Source organism: Ceratotherium simum, chromosome 7 (genome assembly GCF_057802395.1).
Source record: "Ceratotherium simum simum isolate JZ-2026a chromosome 7, ASM5780239v1, whole genome shotgun sequence".
NCBI classification, from domain to species: Eukaryota; Metazoa; Chordata; class Mammalia; order Perissodactyla; family Rhinocerotidae; genus Ceratotherium; species Ceratotherium simum.
The window spans coordinates 67,501,134-67,520,198 of record NC_141906.1 but is presented as its reverse complement, the minus strand read 5'-3'; the positions used below and the strand labels follow the sequence as shown (position 1 = coordinate 67,520,198).

General features: G+C 48.3%; 2 protein-coding genes across 9 annotated transcripts in view; both read left to right on the top strand.

Moving 5' to 3' along the window:
* The window catches only part of SIK3 (SIK family kinase 3), a 238,002-nt gene extending 226,462 nt beyond the window's left edge, over window positions 1-11,540 (top strand). For all 7 annotated transcript variants that reach the window (XM_087433723.1, XM_087433724.1, XM_014785134.2 and 4 more), the window contains 4 exons: window positions 5,812-5,975; window positions 7,451-7,583; window positions 8,493-8,663; window positions 9,392-11,540. In XM_087433723.1, the coding sequence (XP_087289849.1) occupies window positions 5,812-5,975; window positions 7,451-7,583; window positions 8,493-8,650 (455 nt within the window). In that variant the 3' untranslated portion in view covers window positions 8,651-8,663; window positions 9,392-11,540. The remainder of the gene's footprint in view (window positions 1-5,811; window positions 5,976-7,450; window positions 7,584-8,492; window positions 8,664-9,391) is intronic.
* Window positions 11,541-16,556: 5,016 nt separating this feature from the next.
* On the top strand, window positions 16,557-18,631 carry APOA1 (apolipoprotein A1). Of its 2 annotated transcripts, XM_087434046.1 has the most exons (4): window positions 16,557-16,643; window positions 16,880-16,942; window positions 17,133-17,286; window positions 17,919-18,631. In XM_087434046.1, exons 2-4 carry the CDS (start codon window positions 16,900-16,902, stop codon window positions 18,520-18,522), a joined length of 801 nt encoding a protein of 266 aa, XP_087290172.1. In that variant the 5' UTR covers window positions 16,557-16,643; window positions 16,880-16,899; the 3' UTR covers window positions 18,523-18,631. The 2 variants fall into 2 exon arrangements, with proteins under 2 accessions (XP_087290172.1, XP_014640623.1); XM_014785137.2 differs by lacking the exon at window positions 16,557-16,643 and having other exon boundaries at window positions 16,713-16,942.
* Window positions 18,632-19,065: the final 434 nt, after the last annotated feature.

The following is a 19,065-nucleotide window of genomic DNA, read 5'->3' as shown; positions in this document are numbered from 1 at the left end:
ATACCGAGGAATCATTGGATAGTTTGCTATCACTTTTGCCAAGAGAGGGTTATAATGCTATACTCCCCAACAACCCCCCTTTGCAGGCCAACAGGGGAAGCTCACCCTTGTTTATCTCTTTGGATGGGGAGGAATGCCTGCAGTTTCCTTTAATGATAACCTCCATCTCTGTGTAGTTTCACACTAGTCCCAAAACACTTCATCTGTTATTTCCATGATAGAGCAAAGTCAACAAAATTTATTGAATGACTAGGTTGCACAAGACTCTGTTGTCGGTGCTGTGGGGAATGCGGGGATGAAAAGATAAAGAACCTGCCCTCAGAGACCTTACACTCCACTGGGGGAAAGGAAGACAAGCTCATAAACATGAATGCTATGTAATGAGTGCTGTAAGAGGTATAATTATAGAGAGTAGAGCTACTGTGATCTGTCTAAAATTTTGTAAAGGTAGATGAACAGGGATCACTGGCATTAGTCAAGGAAGATTAAGTGCCGTCATATCAGTGTCCATGATTACCTATTTCCTTTATGGCTGTTTGCCACCAATCAGTGGGGCCAGGCACTGCCAGAGCACTGAGCAGGCAGCATGCCAAAGGTTTCTTTCAAATGTGTGGAAGTTAAAGGGCTATCCATGCCCCACCTGCCTATAATCTCCCTATCTGCTACTCTAGAAGTAGAAATAAGGTTTATCTTCCTTCTATAGTATTACACACACTTGATTTTTTTCACTTGGCAAATAAATAAGTACAACAGCATAACCAGTTTACACGGTGAGATTACCAACTTGAACTCACACAGAAAACCGCGTCCTCTTCTCCGAGCCTGGTCAGCTGCAGCAATATTAGAGGACCTCAGGCCTCATAGAGGGGTGAAATGATGACACACTGGGAGGGTCTACCCTCCAGGTAGGTCTACCTTCCTTCCTCAGGATCTTGAAGAGGTATATACACGCATCTCGTTTCTCTCATTTTCTCTTGAAACCCAGTAAATGAGTAAGGACAAGTCAACATTGATAGATTCAATAGCGAGTTGTGCAAGCTGCCCCAGAGTTCCCTGGCCAGGTGGGTGGTGTGCATTGTGTCCATTTGTGAATTTTTTCTTGTTGTTGTCAGAGGATCATCCTCCCTTCAGTATGCTCCCGGCTCTGCTTTGGTAAATACCCAAGAACACTCCTCTCAGCAGTCTTCTTCCCCCATTATTTATATATCCTTTGGTGAGCTTGACAATTCCTGTGGCTGCTGAATTGGCGTAAAAGATGCCAAAGATTTGAGCCTAATTTTCATGTCCCTTGGTCGGTGGGTTAGTCTACTCATACCCCCCTAACCTTGTCAGTGGGTCTCATCTATAGAGTGTCACAAAAGACTTCTCAACTCAGGAGTCAAGATTCTTACTGAAAATACTTGCGTAGTCTTTGACAATTTTGGAAAGACGCTTTCACATGTGTTGTCTTTTGAGCCCCAGACAACCCTCATTTTTCAGATAGGGAAGCTAAGGTTAGGAGAGATTAAATGACTTACCCAAGTTCAGACACCCTGTTGGTGATGGGGCTGGATCCTGACTTCAAGTTTTCTGATTCCCTAGTCTTATATTCTTTCCTTTATGCCTCCTTGTCTCCCATTCTACACCTTCCAAGTATATCTGCCAAACAGAAGGTGCTAGCCCTTCCAGATCTTTGACCTATGGATTACATTGAAACTTGAGCAGACAGAACCCTGGTTTATTACCCAACTCATATTAATAAGCTTCTTTTTCATCTAGTTCTTAACTTGCATTGGTCTCTCCTAAACCAGAGACTTCTTCTCTGGAAATTAAAGTTTCAGTAACTCATTTGTTCACTAACACATGGGTAAATTGTCCCCATAATTCTGGAAGTAGGGTTCTATGATAAAAATCAGTTTCTTTGTTTGTTTTTGTCAGCTGGCTCAGTATGTCCTTATCCACTCAGAAATAACATCGCCGGGCCGGCCCCGTGGCTTAGCGGTTAAGTGCGCGCGCTCCGCTGCTGGCGGCCTGGGTTCGGATCCCGGGCGCGCACCGACGCACCGCTTCTCCGGCCATGCTGAGGCCGCGTCCCACATACAGCAACTAGAAGGATGTGCAACTATGACATACAACTATCTACTGGGGCTTTGGAGGGAAAAAAATAAATAAATAAAATCTTTAAAAAAAAAAAAAAAGAAATAACATTGCTGAGATGGGTATCAGTCTTGACTAACTCTTACAGTGTACCAAGTTCTAGTCAGTACTTTACATACGTGTGGAGGAAGTCCTGTCTTACAGATAAAGAGACTGAGACCCAGTGAAGTCAGGTAACTTGCCCAAGATCTCACTCAGCAGGAATCCTGGGGAAGCTGGGATCCATGCCCAGGTCTTCGTGACCCCGGAGCTTGTGCTCATGAGCTCTGGCTGCGGAGTCAGGAAGGGTCACCAAATGATTTGTGAAGCAGTAGCTTGCTCTGTCTTGCTGGCACTTTCAGGTGTGTTGGCACCAGGCCTGAAGGCTAGGAAGAGAGCTGACAAAGGAGGACAGGATCCATGTGACCTTCCCAAAGGCAGGCCCACAAGAGGGGTGGGTGTTTGGATTTGGAGAAGCCCCATTCTCAGGAATAAAAATAAATTCAAAAAAAGAGAGAGAGAAAGGAGACAGCAGACATATCAAACAAACACACACATTGAGCCCTCTAGAAGAAGTGGGAAGGAGCTAAATATCAAGAACCAGGACTGTATGTATACATTTTGTTAGCTTTGCCCCTTCCTCATGTTTGATAATGATCCTTTAAAAATCTTTAAACAGGGCCGGCCCCATGGCTTAGTGGTTAAGTGTGCACGCTCTGCTACTGGTGGCCCGGATTCGGATCCCGGGCGCGCACCAACACACTGCTTGTCCAGCCATGCTGAGGCTGCGTCCCACATACAGCAACTAGAAGGATGTGCAACTATGACATACAACTATCTATCTACTGGGGCTTTGGGGGAAAAAATGGAGGCTTTGGAGGAGAATTGGCAATAGATGTTAGCTCAGAGCCGGTCTTCCTCAGCAAAAAGAGGAGGATTAGCACGGATGTTAGCTCAGGGCTGATCTTCCTCACACACACACAAAAAAATCTTTAAACAGGAGAGGTGTCATGTTTGTCTTTATGGGGAGCAAGGGGGTGCAACTGATGAGATTTGCATCCAGCATTATTATCCAGAAAAAAAGAATTGAGTAGATGGTGTTAGCTATCAAAGAAGAGCATATAGGCATTAGAAAATACTTTGAGAAAGTAAAAAGCAGCTACTTGTGTTGCTTCTTGGGAAAGCAGACCAGAGAGCCAGTTCCTTGCTCCACAGAGCCAGTGTTGCATCACTTCCTGCCAGTGGTTTTTGTTTGGCCCTGGGGCCAGCACGTGAGCAGTGCCCACTGAGAGGAATTGGGCTAGGTAGGTAGAATGGGCGACATAGTCCCACAAAGCAAGTCTTGGTGTAGACTTTTTTGTCTTCTCTCTGCTGGCTTTTAGCTTTCAGTAGCAAAAGAGTTGCCTTCTGGCTGGTCCTTTGGCCTCTTTGCTCAGAGAACTTTCAAAGAATTTCTCACTTACCTTTATCTTTGGTAGTTGGGAAACTTTCCCCCTCTCCTTTTTCTCCAGAATGTTTGCATTCCCAACAACATGCATGTCAGTTAATTCCCCTCCCTTCCCTTCCTACCTCAGCCCCTAAGCCCAGGCCTAACCTTGATTGTTATAGGAGACCATTTGAATATAGAGACCTGAAACCCTTTACCCAATACTCAAGCAGTACATTTTGCTTTCATTATTCAAATAGATGTTGGAATGGGCTAATTAGCATTAGGGTTGTGTTTCCTATTAAAATCATTTTTAAAACCTGGTTTTGCCAAGGTCCAGTTCATCAGGAGATAAGCCCAGTAGTTGCCAGGAGCTTTAACTCAAAAAAACCAACCAAGCAAACAAAACATATGTTCACATCCCAGGCTGTTAAGGACTGGAGCCAAAAGTGCTACCAGGAGGATCCTGTCAACCTAGGTGTGTTATTCTTGACCATCCTTGGTCAGGAAGAAATATTCACTCCTCTTGAACTCCTATTTCTCTCCAAAATCCAGTCCATAGGGTTGCATGACTCTGACCAATATTATACTTAGTAACCAGTATTAAGAGAGCATTTATTAATTTCAGTTAAAGAGATAATTATTAAATACTGAGTATAGGGCAATGTTCTGGAACACTGAAGGCTCACAGACATGTGTAAGATACAATTCTTGTCCTCAAAGAACTTACAGTCTAATATGAATGATTAAGAGAAGTACACAATTGAACATTGTACCAGGAATAATGTTAGAGTAATCAGAGTCCAGTAAAGTCTTCTGACATTTAAAGAAAGAAAAGATAGAGGAAGATGGCCACGGTTGTTAGCTCAGGGCCCATCTTCCTCAAGGAAAAAAGGGGAGGATTGGCATCAGATGTTAGCTCAGGGCTGGTCCTCCTCACAAAAAACAAAACAAAACAAAAACAAACAAACAAACAAAACAAAGAAAAGATTTATTTCTATTTGAAAGGGAAATTTCATAAAGATGAAAACCTTTGAGGTGGACCTAGAAGGATGAGTTGATTTGGATTGGCAGGAATGGAAGTAGAAGAATCAAGCATTTCGGGAGAGGGAACAGTGAGAGCAAATGCACAGACTTGTGAATGGGTAGGAAGAGCTAAGTGGTCCCATTTGACTAGAGCTTAAAATATAGGGGAGAGTAGTGTGAGGTACTCATTGGAAGGTAGGCTGGGGCCCTGCTGTGAAAATGAAGTGTTTGGGCTCCCTATAGAAAGATTAATCTTTGTAGGGTAGTGGTGGAAGGATGGTTAGGAGGCTATTGTAGTAATCCAGGCAAGAGGTAATAGGGCTTCAGTGGAAGCAGTGAGATTGGAATGAAAGGGACTGAAGTGACCAGTATTGCGGAGGTAGATTCTTTAAACTTAAGGTGATGTGGAACCAGAAGTAAGGAATCAACAGGGACCCTACGAACTCACACCCAGAAGATTAGGAAAATAGACACCCAAACAAGGATGTCTGAAAGGTGCTGTTTGTGAGGGAAGTCGATGAGTTTGGAATTGGACATGTTAAGTGTTAGATGTTGGTTAGCTATCCAGGGAAAGATATGTAGTAAATAGTTGGAATTATGGATCTGGAGCTTAAAAGAGCATTTCAGTAATTCCTTACATAGAGGCAATATAGTTGAAGCCATGAAAATACATGATATTGCCAAAGTGTGGGAAGAGAGAGTAGATCAAGGATAGAAATGTAAAGGATGCTTGCTTGTAAAGAGTGGAGGAGCCATGAAAGGAGTTGGGAGCAGTAGTTTGAGAAGTAGAGGAGAGGAGCAGGATGGTACACTGAGATGGAAGCCAAGGAAGGAGAGAAAAAGCATCCACAGAATGGAGGCCTCCTAGGCTAGAGGTTCCTGAAAGCTCCAAGAGTGATTTTTATGTGCGTCTAGGTTTGGGAACATAGCACTGTCAAGTCAACAGAGAAATGAAGAAAAAAGGAAAGGTTCACTGTGATCCAGCCAACCTCCGATCTGTGGGATTTTTCTCTTAAGGGTATGATGCCTTCATAAAGAGGCTCATATTCACTGGAGGACTTAGGGTTGGCCATCTGCTCCAGGCTCCTCTAAGCGCCATCACCAGCCAGCTGAGGATTAGCAGATAGTGCACATGTGGTCTTCACCCTTGCTTATCGTCCCTTGCAAGACATTTCTTTGATGGGAGTTGACAGTGTGGGGAGAAACTCTAGGTCTGCTGACCCTATTTTGCTCTGTCTCCTCAGAGTCTGTCATAGGGAACTGCATGGATAGAAGTTCTCCAGGACAAGCAATGGGGCTGCCAGATCACAATGGACTTGGGTACCCAGCACGCCCCTCAGTCAATGAGCACCACAGGCCCCGGACCCTCCAGAGACACCACACGATTCAGAACAGCGATGATGCTTACGTATGTTGGTCTCCTCCTGCTTCTACGAGGTGGGATCCTACCAGTCCCAACCTTGAAAACAGAACTTAGTAATGTGGGGTAGCATCTACTCCTCCATTCTTCTCAACCAGAGTCCAGCACCTCTGGGAACTATGGGAGCATGTCTTCGGACCACCCTAACAGACCAGTCCCTAACTCCAGTAGAATCTATACCCCAAATTTTAGACTGAGGAATCAAGGGTAGTTATCATCTGTTCCCTCTAGTCTTAGTTATTGAACTTCTCCCCAAACAGTCTAAACTCAAGCCCCAGCAAGTGAACCCTTAGGCTCTTAGTTAGGTTTCTGGTAGCTACATTGAACTTATTCAGATAAAGGGAGCTAGTCTGGCTCAGCAAAGCTTCATTTTCCTACAGCAGACTCTTAGGGCAGCACTGCCTAATACAGTAGCAACTAGCCACATGTAGCTATTCAAATTTAAATGTACAGATCTTCCTTGACTTATGATGGGGCTACATCCCGAGAAACCCATTGTAAGCTGAAAATATCCTAAGTCGAAAATGCATTGAATACGCCTAACCTACTGAACACCGTGGCTTAGCCTAGATTACCTTAAAAGTGCTCAAAACACTTACAGTAGTCTACAGTTAGGCAAAATCGTCTCACACAAAGCCTATTTTATAATAAAGTGTTGAATATCTCATGTAATTTATTGAATACTATGCTGAAACAGAATGGTTGTCTGGGTACAGAATGGGGGTCAGTGTCTCGGTTGTTCACCCTCGTGATCGCGGGGCTTACTGGGAGCTGCGGCTGCTGCCCCTGCCCAGCATCACGAGAGAGGATTGTACCGCATATCACCAGCCCAGGAAATGATCAAAATGCAAAATCTGAAGTATGGTTTCTACTGAAGTCCTACTGCTTTCGCACCATTGTAAAGTTGAAAAATTGTAAGTCGAACCATCGTTAAGTCGGAAACTGTCTGTAAAATAAAACAAAATAAAATAAAAAATTTAGTTCCTCCGTCACACTAGTCACATTACGAGTGCTCGGTACCCACTGTGGCTAGTGGCTAGTGGCTCCGTATTGGACAGGGCAGATAAAGAATATTTCCCTCCTCATAGAGAGTGCTATTGGACACTGGTGTCCTAACACAGACTCCTAGTGGTGATAGTGTGATGGGGATAGGTCAGAAATAGGGTTTTCAAAGGCGATGTAGGTGTCAAGGGCATCTGACCACCAGCTGAGATTCACCACGCCCTCCTCCACCCCTACCCGCTCTGTGGGGGAAAGCTGAGGCAGCTTCCCACACTCTTGCCACTGCAGCATCCCCCTTTGGGTGGCACTGCAGAGGAAGGGAGTCTGGATGGTACTGCTTGGGAGTGATGCCTGGGACTGCTCTTTCCCTGGGCTGTTAGAGGGAACAGCTATCTCTAAGGGTCACCTGGCAGTGGCACATTGTCTGGTGTCCTTACTTCTTCTCCTAATGTTGTCTGCAGGTGCAGCTGGATAACTTGCCAGGAATGAGTCTCGTGGCTGGGAAAGCACTTAGTTCTGCCCGGATGTCGGATGCAGTTCTCAGTCAGTCCTCGCTCATGGGGAGTCAGCAGTTTCAGGATGGGGAAAATGAGGGTAAGGGGCCTTACACGTGGGGCACCCTGGAGAAGTTCCTGGAGGGCCCCCCCGCCATCTTCACCAGTGACTGCTCCCCTCTTCTGTATAAAGAGTTTATGGGAAGGCAGAGCCACAGCATCCCCATGGGGTTCTGGACACAAAACCCTTCCCCACTTCTCTTCCCCCGAATGTGGGTGCCTGAAGGAGCATGTCTTCTGGTTGAGAGCAGGGGTGTCACATTTCTGTTTGTGATGCTGTGTGAAGATAGTCCTTTAATAACTCTTTTTCTGGTTCTGATGAGAAGCATTGTGTTCTAATGGAATATTTCTACCTCTCCTTAGAACCAAGAAAGGGAAGGTGTCTTAATAAATATGAAGCATAGCCCTGGAAATGGCCAGGTCTGCAGTAAATTGTGACTGCACCCTTTACAGGCTCCACAGGCAAGGAGCTTAACCTTTCTGAGGCTTGAGGTTGTCCTCTGTAAAGTGGCAGAAATAGTAGAGCCTATATCCTAGACTGTGCTGTGACATTAACTGGCTTAGTGAGTTTAAAGTGCTTAGAACAATGCCTGGAACACAGAGAGTTCCCGGTAATCAGTGTCTGCTAGCAGTAAAGTTGTCTTCTCCCCTAAAGAGCTAAGTCTTTCAGAAGGAGTGGTGGTTGTCTTCTCTCACACTACCATAGTTGATAGTGCTTGATGGTGGGAAACAGTGAAGGAAAAGGGAACAATGAAACACTTAGAGACTATAGGAAGAATCCTGGCCCCCACCCCAAAGTCACTAAACACACTGAGGGCCTGTTACGAGCCCGGATTTGGGTCTGGGAGTCAGCTACAGGGTGCTCAGACTTCTCTTCCTCCTCTCTCTCCTTTGCCCACCTTCCCTCCTAGTTCCCTGCAAATCTCACATGTTCTTTCTGGTCGTGCAGAATGCGGGGAGAGTCTAGGAGGTCATGAGCACTCAGACCTGACTGATGGCAGCCAGCATTTAAACTCCTCTTGCTATCCATCAACGTGTATTACAGACATTCTGCTCAGCTACAAGCACCCCGAGGTCTCCTTCAGCATGGAACAGGCAGGCGTGTAACAGGAAATGGAGAGTGAGTATCACCCTGGCCAGGGCCAGACCAGCCCTTTGGCCCAGTGCCAGCTCCTGATCCTGTCAGGGGATTCCTTGCATGTGTGGTAGCCAGTGAGGTCGACAATGCCACTCTTCCCCTCATGGTCTTTGCATCTTCCTGCTCTTTCATTAAGCACTGTGCTAGTGGTTTGGGGGTGTGGGCAGGGGGCATACAGAAGAAATGCTGGCCAGAGTCCCTTGGTTTACTTATGGGGGATGAGGCACGTGTGTTATCGGTGCTGTAGCCTTCACAGAGACCGTCAGTGAGCTACAGCTTCAGAGGACAGAGGGGATCCCTGGCCAGGGTAATAAGGAAAGAAGGCAGTCCTTGAACTCAGTCCTGAAAGATAAAACCCAGCAAGAAAACATGTGCAGCCATATTTTTTAAGGCTGTGCTGTGGCAGAATATCCTAGACAGGGGGAATAGGTGATCAGAGGCCGGTGGTAGAAAATGGGTAAATTGACCAGTTTGTCTGGAGTAATGCCTAAAAGTACATAGTATTGGGTCTGTCTTTCAAAACTCTTTGACAGAAAAGACTTGAGGCAAGTTAAGCCATCTGGCAAATCCATATTAGAGCCTCAATATGGCAAACCTCTTAAAATACCTGAGGTAAAGTAAACCAGTTGCATTTATAAAAAAGTTTTCAGTTGAATATTTGAGATGTTCTTTTTGGAGACTAATCCTCCTGTGTGTCTGCTCTGTTGTAGGTTTGTGTACAGCTCGGGAATGAAGAGGTTGACTTTAAACCAACAGTATCTAGCAGCATTGCGCCAAATTGCCGTTGTGTTTCTCTCCACCCAGAGTGTCGTGGCTCCTTTCCTCACGTTTGGTTCATCAGTGTGCTGTTCTTTGGGTTCTGAGGGGGTTTTGCCATGTTTGCTTGTATGACCAAGTCACCAAGGAAATAAACAGGAAATCCATGTTCGCCACTTTTTGTGAAAGCGTATTTGGTGTATTTGAGTTGGTGCTTTGGTTTGCTTTGGTTTGGGTTTTGGTTTGTTTTTGTTTTATTTTGTTTTTTGTTTTGGTTTTGATATGTTTTCTTTTGGAGGTGATTTTCTTTTTTTCTTTCTTTTGTGTCTTTTTTTTTTTTTTTCCCTTTCTTTTCTTTTTTGAGACAGAAGGGCAAAGCAGTTAGAGTACAGAGGCCAGGGGACCCAGAGCCACTCCTCTCCCAGCTTCCACCCACAGAGCACCCTCCGGGCCTTGCATTGCTCCCCCACAGGAGCAAATTCTAAAGGAGAACATCCTCTGGAATTGTAGTGGCTGGAGAAAGGGAGAGTGGTAGGGGTGATGGCCTCTGGCACTTGGAGAGCAAAAGTGGAACCTGGGGAAGTCTTCAGTGCTGGGATCCACTGAAACATGTCTGGCCCAGCCAAGGTCAGATCAGAACGTTAGCCTGGAGGCTGCAAGTGACCTGGCATTGATGGGGTGCTGGTTAGAGTGTCTCCGTGTGAGCCTTCTCTGCTGCATACTCAGCTCCCCTCTTGTAACCTGGAAAGTCGGTTCCCTTTACCATCCTGCTGGTTCTACCCATGGACTGAACCAACCCAACAGTGGGGCACTATGCTTTGTGTCACCTTTCATCCTCATTTTATATTGTGCTGTAAAAAGAATTGTCTCCATATATGTATATATATACATATATATATATATACACACACACGTGTATATGTATATCTATGTATGCTTTTCCCTTTCAGCCTCTTTGTCACAAGCAAGAAGAATAGGAGGTTGTCTCGAGTCTTGTCTCTCTCCTAACATTCTCCTCCTCCCTGGGCATCCTCAGCCCCTATTTTAATTCTGTATCATGTAGGAATTGTTTTTGGTAAATGTTGATATTATTATTATTATTGTTATTATTATTAATAAATAAAAACAAAAGGAATTTTTGTTTTAAAGAGAAATGTTTAACCAGATTCTGTTCTATTTGAATTGTGACTTGCACCTTTTGTTCCAAGTATTTTATTTAGACATTGTAATTGTGACCAGTTCTCTCTTGTACCAGTGACAGACATAGTGGTCTCCTTTCCCCAGTTGAAGCAGTGCATATGCAATAGCTATTGTGTCACTATCTTTATTTTTCTTCACTGTTAGAAACCAAAGTCTTCTCTGCTGGCTGGGGGCTGACAGAGGATCTGGGTTATCTCCTTCTGATCTTCAAAACAAGAAAGAGATGTTAAATATTTTGACTCTTGATCCTTTTTCCTGGGAGAGGAGAGTAAAAGGTCCCCAGTCCCCTCCTAGTCTTTCATCCTGAATTTGCACAGAAGAAAGCGGGTGCCCAGCATGGCCATCCTGCTGCTGCTGACGGGATCCCCATGCAGCTTGTCCTTCTCACTGATATTGGCAGCTCAGCTCCTGGACCCAATATCCCTCAAGTGGATTTCTGCAGAGCAAGAGTCTTTCTCGGGATCTTTTCTATGGTCCCCAATCTCCCCTCCACTTGGTGGGGCCACCAACTACTCACCAGACAGAGGCTACCAAGAAAGCCCTAACAGCTACTGTTTGACTTCTCGGGGCTCGTTGCAACCTCGATGCCCCCAGCTGTCCCCCCCGCCCCCACACCGCCCAAGCTCAGCCTGTTCCATTGACGTGGTACTGTATCGATGGAAGACCAGACTGCCACCCCCAGCAACCACCCAGATGGAAGCCAGTGAGCCTATTAACCGTGCCATCTTGCGAACTACACTTTTAAAAAATCATTGCTTTGTATTGTAGTAACCAATATGCGCAGTATATGTTGAATGTATATGAATATACTTTCCTATTTCTGTTCTTTGAAAATGTCAGAAGTATTTTCTCTTTCTCATTTATGTTGAACTAAAAAAGGATTAAAAAAACCTCCAGACCCAAGTTGCAATAAGACCTTTAGTCCTTTCTTTATGGGCACTTACAACTTAGTAACTTAGTTGGACAGTAGGGGATTGTGAAAATAAAAACCTGATTACGATCTTATGTTGATATATTATTTGCCTCGTGGTTCAGAGTCTAGTTGGGAGAAGCATCCAGCTGGGTAGAAGCTGGAACGCTGGAGGCTGCAGAAGTCTGTCTACCAAGTGTGAGTGGAACTTTGAGCAATCCACTGTCTCACCCCACCTTGTAAAAGTAGCATTCTCTAGAATCCGGAACTCAGCTCCACACTGTGTCTGCAGGTACCTGGCTTGGACTCTGCCCCTCAGAAGGGAGCATTTGAGTTTGCTGAGTTGGATGGAAAATAGATTCCTTGAGAGGGTACTTTTGAAAGAGTAGAAGGAGGGCCTCAAAGAGTTGGCACAGGCTAGGGCCTTTATGAGGTGACTTCAGTCAGCCCAGAGATGTGATCCCCAAAAAGTGTTAGGATAGAAAGGGGACTTACCTAGAGTTTTGCCCTTTTCCCACACCTGGACTCCAACAGGGCAGGGTAGAATTTCCAGCAAGATCCCAGGCATGGCTAAGAGAAAGCTGATTGAAGGTCTTCTCTGAAGCAAGATGACTGAAGCTGGAAATATTGACTGTGTTTGTAGAAAGAAGAGTGAGAGGAGGGAACTTACCAAGGCTTTCGAGTCCCTGGTGGACTAGAAAATCACTGTGGGACTATTTAGAACAGAAAAGAACCTTCTCAAGCAGGGTCTTCTAGAAATCGTCTGTCTGTACACACTCCCATGGAAGGCTGGGTGAGTGTCTCTGGAACCAAACAGCAGTATACCCAGGTGCCTTCCAACAACTGGTAACAACCTTTTGCAATAGGTGCCACTCTCCCCAAGTCAGCCAAGGTGCCTTTGGGACAAGCACAGAGGAATCAGTGCATTGCCTCCTGGATAGATCTGGAGATCTGGGCTCTAGAAAATAGAAGGCATGCTGACAGATCCTTACTGGTCTTCTTTCTGACTTTGTGGTACCCCCTACCCAACTCCAACTGCAAAGATGAAGAATTCAGAAGGCTGGCGTGCCTGCCAAGGAGCCAGACCCCTGCTCATGCTGGTCACAGGTGAGCTCTGTCGTCACCTTAGTCTCCTAGGCAGAGGGGCAGGAGAGAATCTTGCATTTGGTTGGTTACAATGCCCTGCCCTAGGGTCTAAACTAGGGCTCTATTTACCACCAGGAGCTACAATAAAATTGCCAAATAGGAAATATTGGGAGGGGGGGCTCCTCTCTCCCCTGATCAGTCCAAACCTCCCCAACCCCCAGTCTCCCATCCTGACCTGCACCACATGCTCTCAGATGAAACGTTCTGAGCGGGGTCCGTGATCCAGGGCCAAATGCTTAAGAGTTTCCTGAGTCTCCCAAGGCCCGCTCCTTCAGATGACTCTTTACCATCCTGGGGACACTTGCGTTAGTGCACCAGTGTCGTTCATTGAGCAAATATTTGTTGAGTGTCTGTTATGTGCCAGACCAAGCAAGGGGACAGAGTCCTCCCAGTGCAGACTGACCAGTACGACGTTGGGACATAAATTGTGAAATGAGTTGCTAATCATTCTGAGCAAAATCCACTCCTGCAGTCAGCTAGCAGCACTGTCACATGTGTCAGGGGACCCAGGGCCAGCCACTTGGTCACCCACTTCTGGAGACTCCCATGATCAGGGGAAGAGAGTAGTGGGACTAAGGGCCTATGTTGGTGGGCCCTCACCCACTAGGCAGCTAGTCCAATCCATGGGCACTCGACACCTCTAACAATACAGGATAGACCCCACGTCTGATTCTGAGATATGCCCAGTTTGTTGGTGGTGGTATTTCCATAGGCCTCCATCCAGAAAGACTTCCTTCTCTAAAATATTAGTAACAAGGGTCTTGGGCTAGTTTAAGCCAAATATCTTACAATGAAACGGAGTAGACACGCTAGTGTGTGTGTGTGTGTATAAGTATAAGATATACTTACCTAATAAGTATATTAGAAAAGAAACCTTCCTGCTTGGTAAGGTGCTGTCAAACAGCACTCCCTAGCCTGATGCCTTGAAATTCCCAAGCCAGGAAGCTAAGAAGTCCTGAGCAGAGTACAAGGCACCATGGGAGTCAGGGCCCTGCTGCTGGTGGCCAACAGGCCACCATCAAAGCACTAGAAGCCAGGCCTCCTGATTCCCAGTCCTGCGAACACCAAATACTAATGGCTGGAGAACGCAGGGCAGCTGTTTGCAGCTCTGAGCTGCAGTCTTCTCTCAGGCAAAATAATAAGGAGAATATCTGGCCAGCTGGCCTTACAGCAACATACTAAGTTAATTGTGAAAATGCTTTGGCCACTAAAGAACTATGCAAATGTCGGATCCCAGATTTAGCCATAATAATTATTTCAGTAATAAACCAAAGAGAAGGGTAAAACAGTGGCAAGTAGCTTGGAGTCCAACCAGTAAGCTTCTGAAATCCCCCATATGCTGGCTGGGACAAGCTCTACCCCAAAAATGAAAAGAAGCTCTCTCAGCCTGAGACACCAGGAGCTGCCCTAGCAGGGGAGCGGCCTCCCTCCCACTCTGCAAACAACAGGCAGGAAGCTGGGTTGGCCAAGTGGCAGCCCAGGCAGACTGTTTGCTGAGTCTCCCTCTGCACGGTCCCACAGACCCCTGCGGGGGGTGTGTGGGGGGTAGTCCTGGAACAGAGGTCCCACACCTCAGCATCTGCAAGTCAGGGCCACGCGGAGAAAATGCGATTCCCTGCCTTGCCCCACTTCTGCTGCCAGAAGCCGAGGTCTTAGCTCTGGTCTGACAATGCAAACTTGTTCAGTGGGAACAAGGGGATAGAAGGCCAGAAATTGCGATTCTGGGACATAGAATAGTTACCGTTTACTCAGTGCCAGGCACCGTTCAGTTTTGCCATACATGTTCAAATTGAGTGCTTAAAACAACACAAATTTATTATCTTACAGTACAGTTCTGGAGGTCAAAAATCCAAAATGGGTCACACTAGGCTAAAATCACGGTGTCAGCAGAGCTGTGTTCCTTCTGGAGGCTCTAGGGGAAAACCTGCGTCTTTGCCTTTTCCGGCTTCTAGAAGCTGCTCACATTCCTTGGCTCATGGCCCCCTTCTAGCAATCACATCAGTCTGACTTCTGATTCTGTCCTCTCTTTTCCTTCTCTGACTTTGCCTCTCCTGCCTCCCTCTTGTATATTTAAGGATCCTTGTGGTGGCATTGGGTCCACTTGGATAAGCCAGGATGACCACCCCATCTCAAGGTCCTTATGATCACATCTGCAAAGTCCGTTTTCCATGTAAGGTAAGAATCACAGGTTCCAGAGAGGAGGACATGGACATCTTTGGGAGGCCATTATTCTGCCTGCCATACATATCCCTACTATAACTCTAGGGGATGGCATGTTCTATCATTATCTTCATTTAACAGGTAATAAATTGAGGTGTGGGGAGGTTATATAACTTGCCTGGGGTCGTACAGCTAATAAGTGGCAGAGCTGGGATTCAAATCGGAGACTGGCTCCAAAGCTTTCTTCTCTGAGGCGAAATGCATGAGATTGGCTAGGATGGGAAAGGCCTGGAGCCCTGCCACTCCACGATCCGGCAGACGGTGGCCCAGGCTGGTCTTCAGAATGTTAGGGAGTTTCCAGGGTAGATGATGCAGGGCCCATTCTGCCCTGGGTCCTAAGTTCAGAGACCTGGGTTCGAAGTCCAGCCCTGCCTCTAACTCCCTGGGAGACCAGAGACATCGGGCAAACTCCTTTCACTGTCTCGTTTCCTTGTCTGTAAGATGGTGGGGTGGGGAGAGGCTGGAGCCGTTGATCTCAAAGTTCTTCTCAGCTTGAACATTCACATGTTCTATGACTCAGGTCCTGTTGGTTGGAGGTCTTGGCCTTTCAGGAGCAACCTTACAAAATGGTGCCACAAATACCAACGAACACACAGCACTTTCCAATCGCAGGATCTCACTGGGTCTTCCAACAACCCGGCCATTCTTGTCTCCATTTTCCTGATAGGAAGCCACGGCTCAGAGAGATTACATAACTGGCTCGCGATCCTCCTCCAGGATTTTGCAAGTTGGAGGCAAAATGAAATGAGAAACCAGGTCTTTTGCTACTTCCCAGACCAGAGATCTCTCCCCCAGTGACCCTAAGGGCTGGCATCCATTCTCACCTGTGCGTGATCAAATATAAGTATGGACAATGCAAGGATACATGTATTCAATACAAGTGACTTCTTTATTCTGAGATTATGCCTTTTTTTGGTGTTAAAAAATCTTCTGAAGTGCTGGTCATGGTAGATGGTAGGGTTTGGGCAGGAGGGGCAGTGGGAAAGATTTTTACATGACAAAATTAAAAGTTGGCAGCTCCATGGGTCTCTCAAATTTGTATTGAAATATTAGAGGTCTCTGAAGTCTCAAAGTCTAGGAGCCACTGAGCTCTCTCTGCTCTCCCCAGGCAGCTCCCTAGCACCGCAGGTTCCCTTTGCTTATGGATTTGGGAGGTCTTCCACGGCCCGGAGTGGGGTGTGTGGGACCTGTCGGGATGAAGGATGCAACAGAATGTTGGTGGGAGAGCTGTCTGCCGCCTTTGTGGGGTCGGGGTCAGGGGTGGGTGTGACATAATTTCCCTGGAATGCGAGAGGACGGTGGGGGAGGACATCTCCTGAGTGGAGGAGTCCCAGCCAGCTTGTGTATTCTTCTTCCTTCCCTCCTCTCCCCGGGTGGGTGGCTGCTCTGTCACAATGGACAATGGCGGACACATACCCCCCCATCGAGAAGAAGGGGATGGGTGCAGCTGACCCCGGCCCAGGGGACCCGCCAACCTGCAACCGCCCCCTCCCACTCCCACCTGAACCCTTGATCCCTGGCCCTGCAGCCCCTGCAGCTTCCTGTTTGCCCACTCTATTTGCCGGCCCCAGGGACAGGGCTGATCCTTGAACTCTTAAGTTCCACATCGCTAGGACCAGTGAGCAGTGGCAAGGCCTGGGCTGGGCTTATCAGCCTCTCAGCCCAGCCCCTGCCTGGAGACATAAATAGGCCGGGGAGAGCTGGCTGTTCGAGACTGCTGAGGCGCTGAGGTAAGTGCTGCCGCCTGCTCCAGGTTCCTCCGGTTTCTCCCAGCTCTAGCATCTGAGGCTCAGGCTCTGGGTTCCTGGCTCCAGACTGCCTCATACCCCCAATCCCGGGCTCTGGAGACCTGAGGCCTTCTCCCATTCTGTGCTCCCCTTCCTCCTCCCTTGGCTGGAATGAGTGGGGAACACAGAGCTCCTGCATGCTAGAAGCCGCCCTACTCAGCCAGGTCCTTCTTCTCCAGGTCACCCACATCTCTTCAGGATGAAAGCAGTGGTGCTGACCGTGGCCGTGCTCTTCCTCACGGGTAGGTGCCGCCCAACCTAGGGAGCCAACCATCAGGGGGACCCTTCTCCCTAAACCCCAGTGGTCCACCCTCCTGGGCACAGGGAGCAAAATTTCTCACTAGCCCCTTCTCCCCTGCCTCCAAGTCTGGCATTTCAGCTCAGATCCTGGCCCAGAGCTGACCTGATCTGAGTCTCCCCTCCCACCCGCAGGGAGCCAGGCTCGGTATTTCTGGCAGCAAGATGAACCCCAGTCATCTTGGGATCGAGTGAAGGATTTAGCCACCGTGTACCTGGACGCCGTCAAAGACAGCAGCAGAGACTATATGAGCCAGTTTGAAGCCTCCGCCTTGGGAAAACAGCTGAAGTAAGGACCCGGCCTGGGGCAGGGGCTGGGGCTGCTGGTCCTGAGGGGCAAAGAGGCCTGTGGGAAGATGTAGCCCGACTGCCCGAATCCCCATCTACTATTTGATGGGCCCCATAGAAGGCCCGGATGGAGAAACAGGAAGGGGATCCCAGAGCAGGGTCACAGCCTCCTAGCAAGCGACAGAGCAGTGCCACCTAGTCAGGAGTCACAGCACTGCCTTCTGTCTGCAAGTGCAACAGCCCCTTCCCGTTCTCAACCACCTCCTCTGCTCCTGCCCAGCAGCAGAGATGGCTGTCTTCAGAGAGGAGAATGGTCTGGAAGTATAGAGATGAGGACCTTAAAAGGCCCAGCTATGGGGACAGACAAGACTGGATACCAAACCCAGCTGCATCTCTTTCTAGCTCTTCAGTCCACCTGTACAATGGGATGTGGTGGAGGGGGTGTGGGGTGCACTGGGTGAGATAGTGTATGGGAAAAGGCAGGCTGGGGTGTGGCCCACGGCTATTGCACACTCAGCGACAGGTGTTGCCCAGGTCTCACTACAGGTGAGCTAGGGCGCTGGGCCTGCAGCTCCGCGGTGTCCAGGGTGCCAGCGAGGCCACCTCTGAGGCCCTCTCTCTCTTCCCCTTCAGCCTGAAACTCCTGGAAAACTGGGACACCTTGAGCGCCGCCGTCAGCAAGCTGCGCGAACAGCTAGGCCCAGCTACCCAGGAGTTCTGGGACAACCTGGAAAAGGACACAGAGGGGCTGAGGCAGGAGTTGAACAAGGATCTGGAGCAGCTGAAGCAGCAGGTGGAGCCCTTTCTGGACGACTTCCAGAAGAAGTGGCAGGCGGAGCTGGAGACCTACCGCCAGAAGGTGGCGCCGCTGAGCGAGGAGCTCCGCGAGGGCGCGCGCCAGAAGCTGCAGGAGCTGCAAGAGAAGCTGAGCCCGCTGGCCCAGGAGGCGCGCGACCGCCTGCGCGCCCACGTGGAAGAGCTGCGCGTGCAGATGACGCCCTTCAGCCAAGAGCTGCGCCAGCGCCTGGCCTCCCGGCTCCAGGAGCTCAAGGCGGGCGGCGGCGCCACCCTGTCCCAATACTACGCCAAGGTCACCGCGCAGCTGAAAGCGCTCAGCGAGAAGGCCCAGCCCCCGCTGGAGGACCTCCGCCAGGGCCTGCAGCCCATGTTGGAGAGCTTCAAGGCCAACGTCCTTTCTGCCATCGATGAGGCCTCCAAGCAGCTGACCGCCCAGTGAGACGCCCATCGCCACGGGGACTCCTCCCGTGGGCCCCGGGACCCAAGGGGCTCTCTCCTCGGGTTCCCCTTTCCGTCGGTTTCTTAGAATAAATGTTTCCAAAGTGGGATGCACGTGTTGGGTTGTATGTTTTTTGGAGCTCCAATTATGATTTTTAAACAATAAAATGTTTTCAAAAAAGCCTCTTTTGGGAGAGTGGGGGCTGGGTGTGGGCCACTGGAGGAGACCTCCAAGGGAGACCGGCCAGGGAGCAGGCACTTCCCTGTTGATTTTCCAGTTGGAGCTGGTCAGCTCCGAACCTAGGCCTTTCAGGGCCTTTCGTCAGTGTGGGAGGACCTGCTAGGCCCTGGCTGCTTGTTGTCGGGTAGTAGATAGAGTCCCTTCCCGAAGGGGGCCAGAACAGAAAGGAAATAAGAGGACTAGGCAAAGCGACAGAAAAGCTGGGAAAGAACCTCAAACAGTAAGTCCTGCAGCCCTGGCTGAGGAGAGTCAGGAAATGGTCTGCTCTGCTGGGAGAAGTGGACTCCCTGTTCCCAGCAGGGT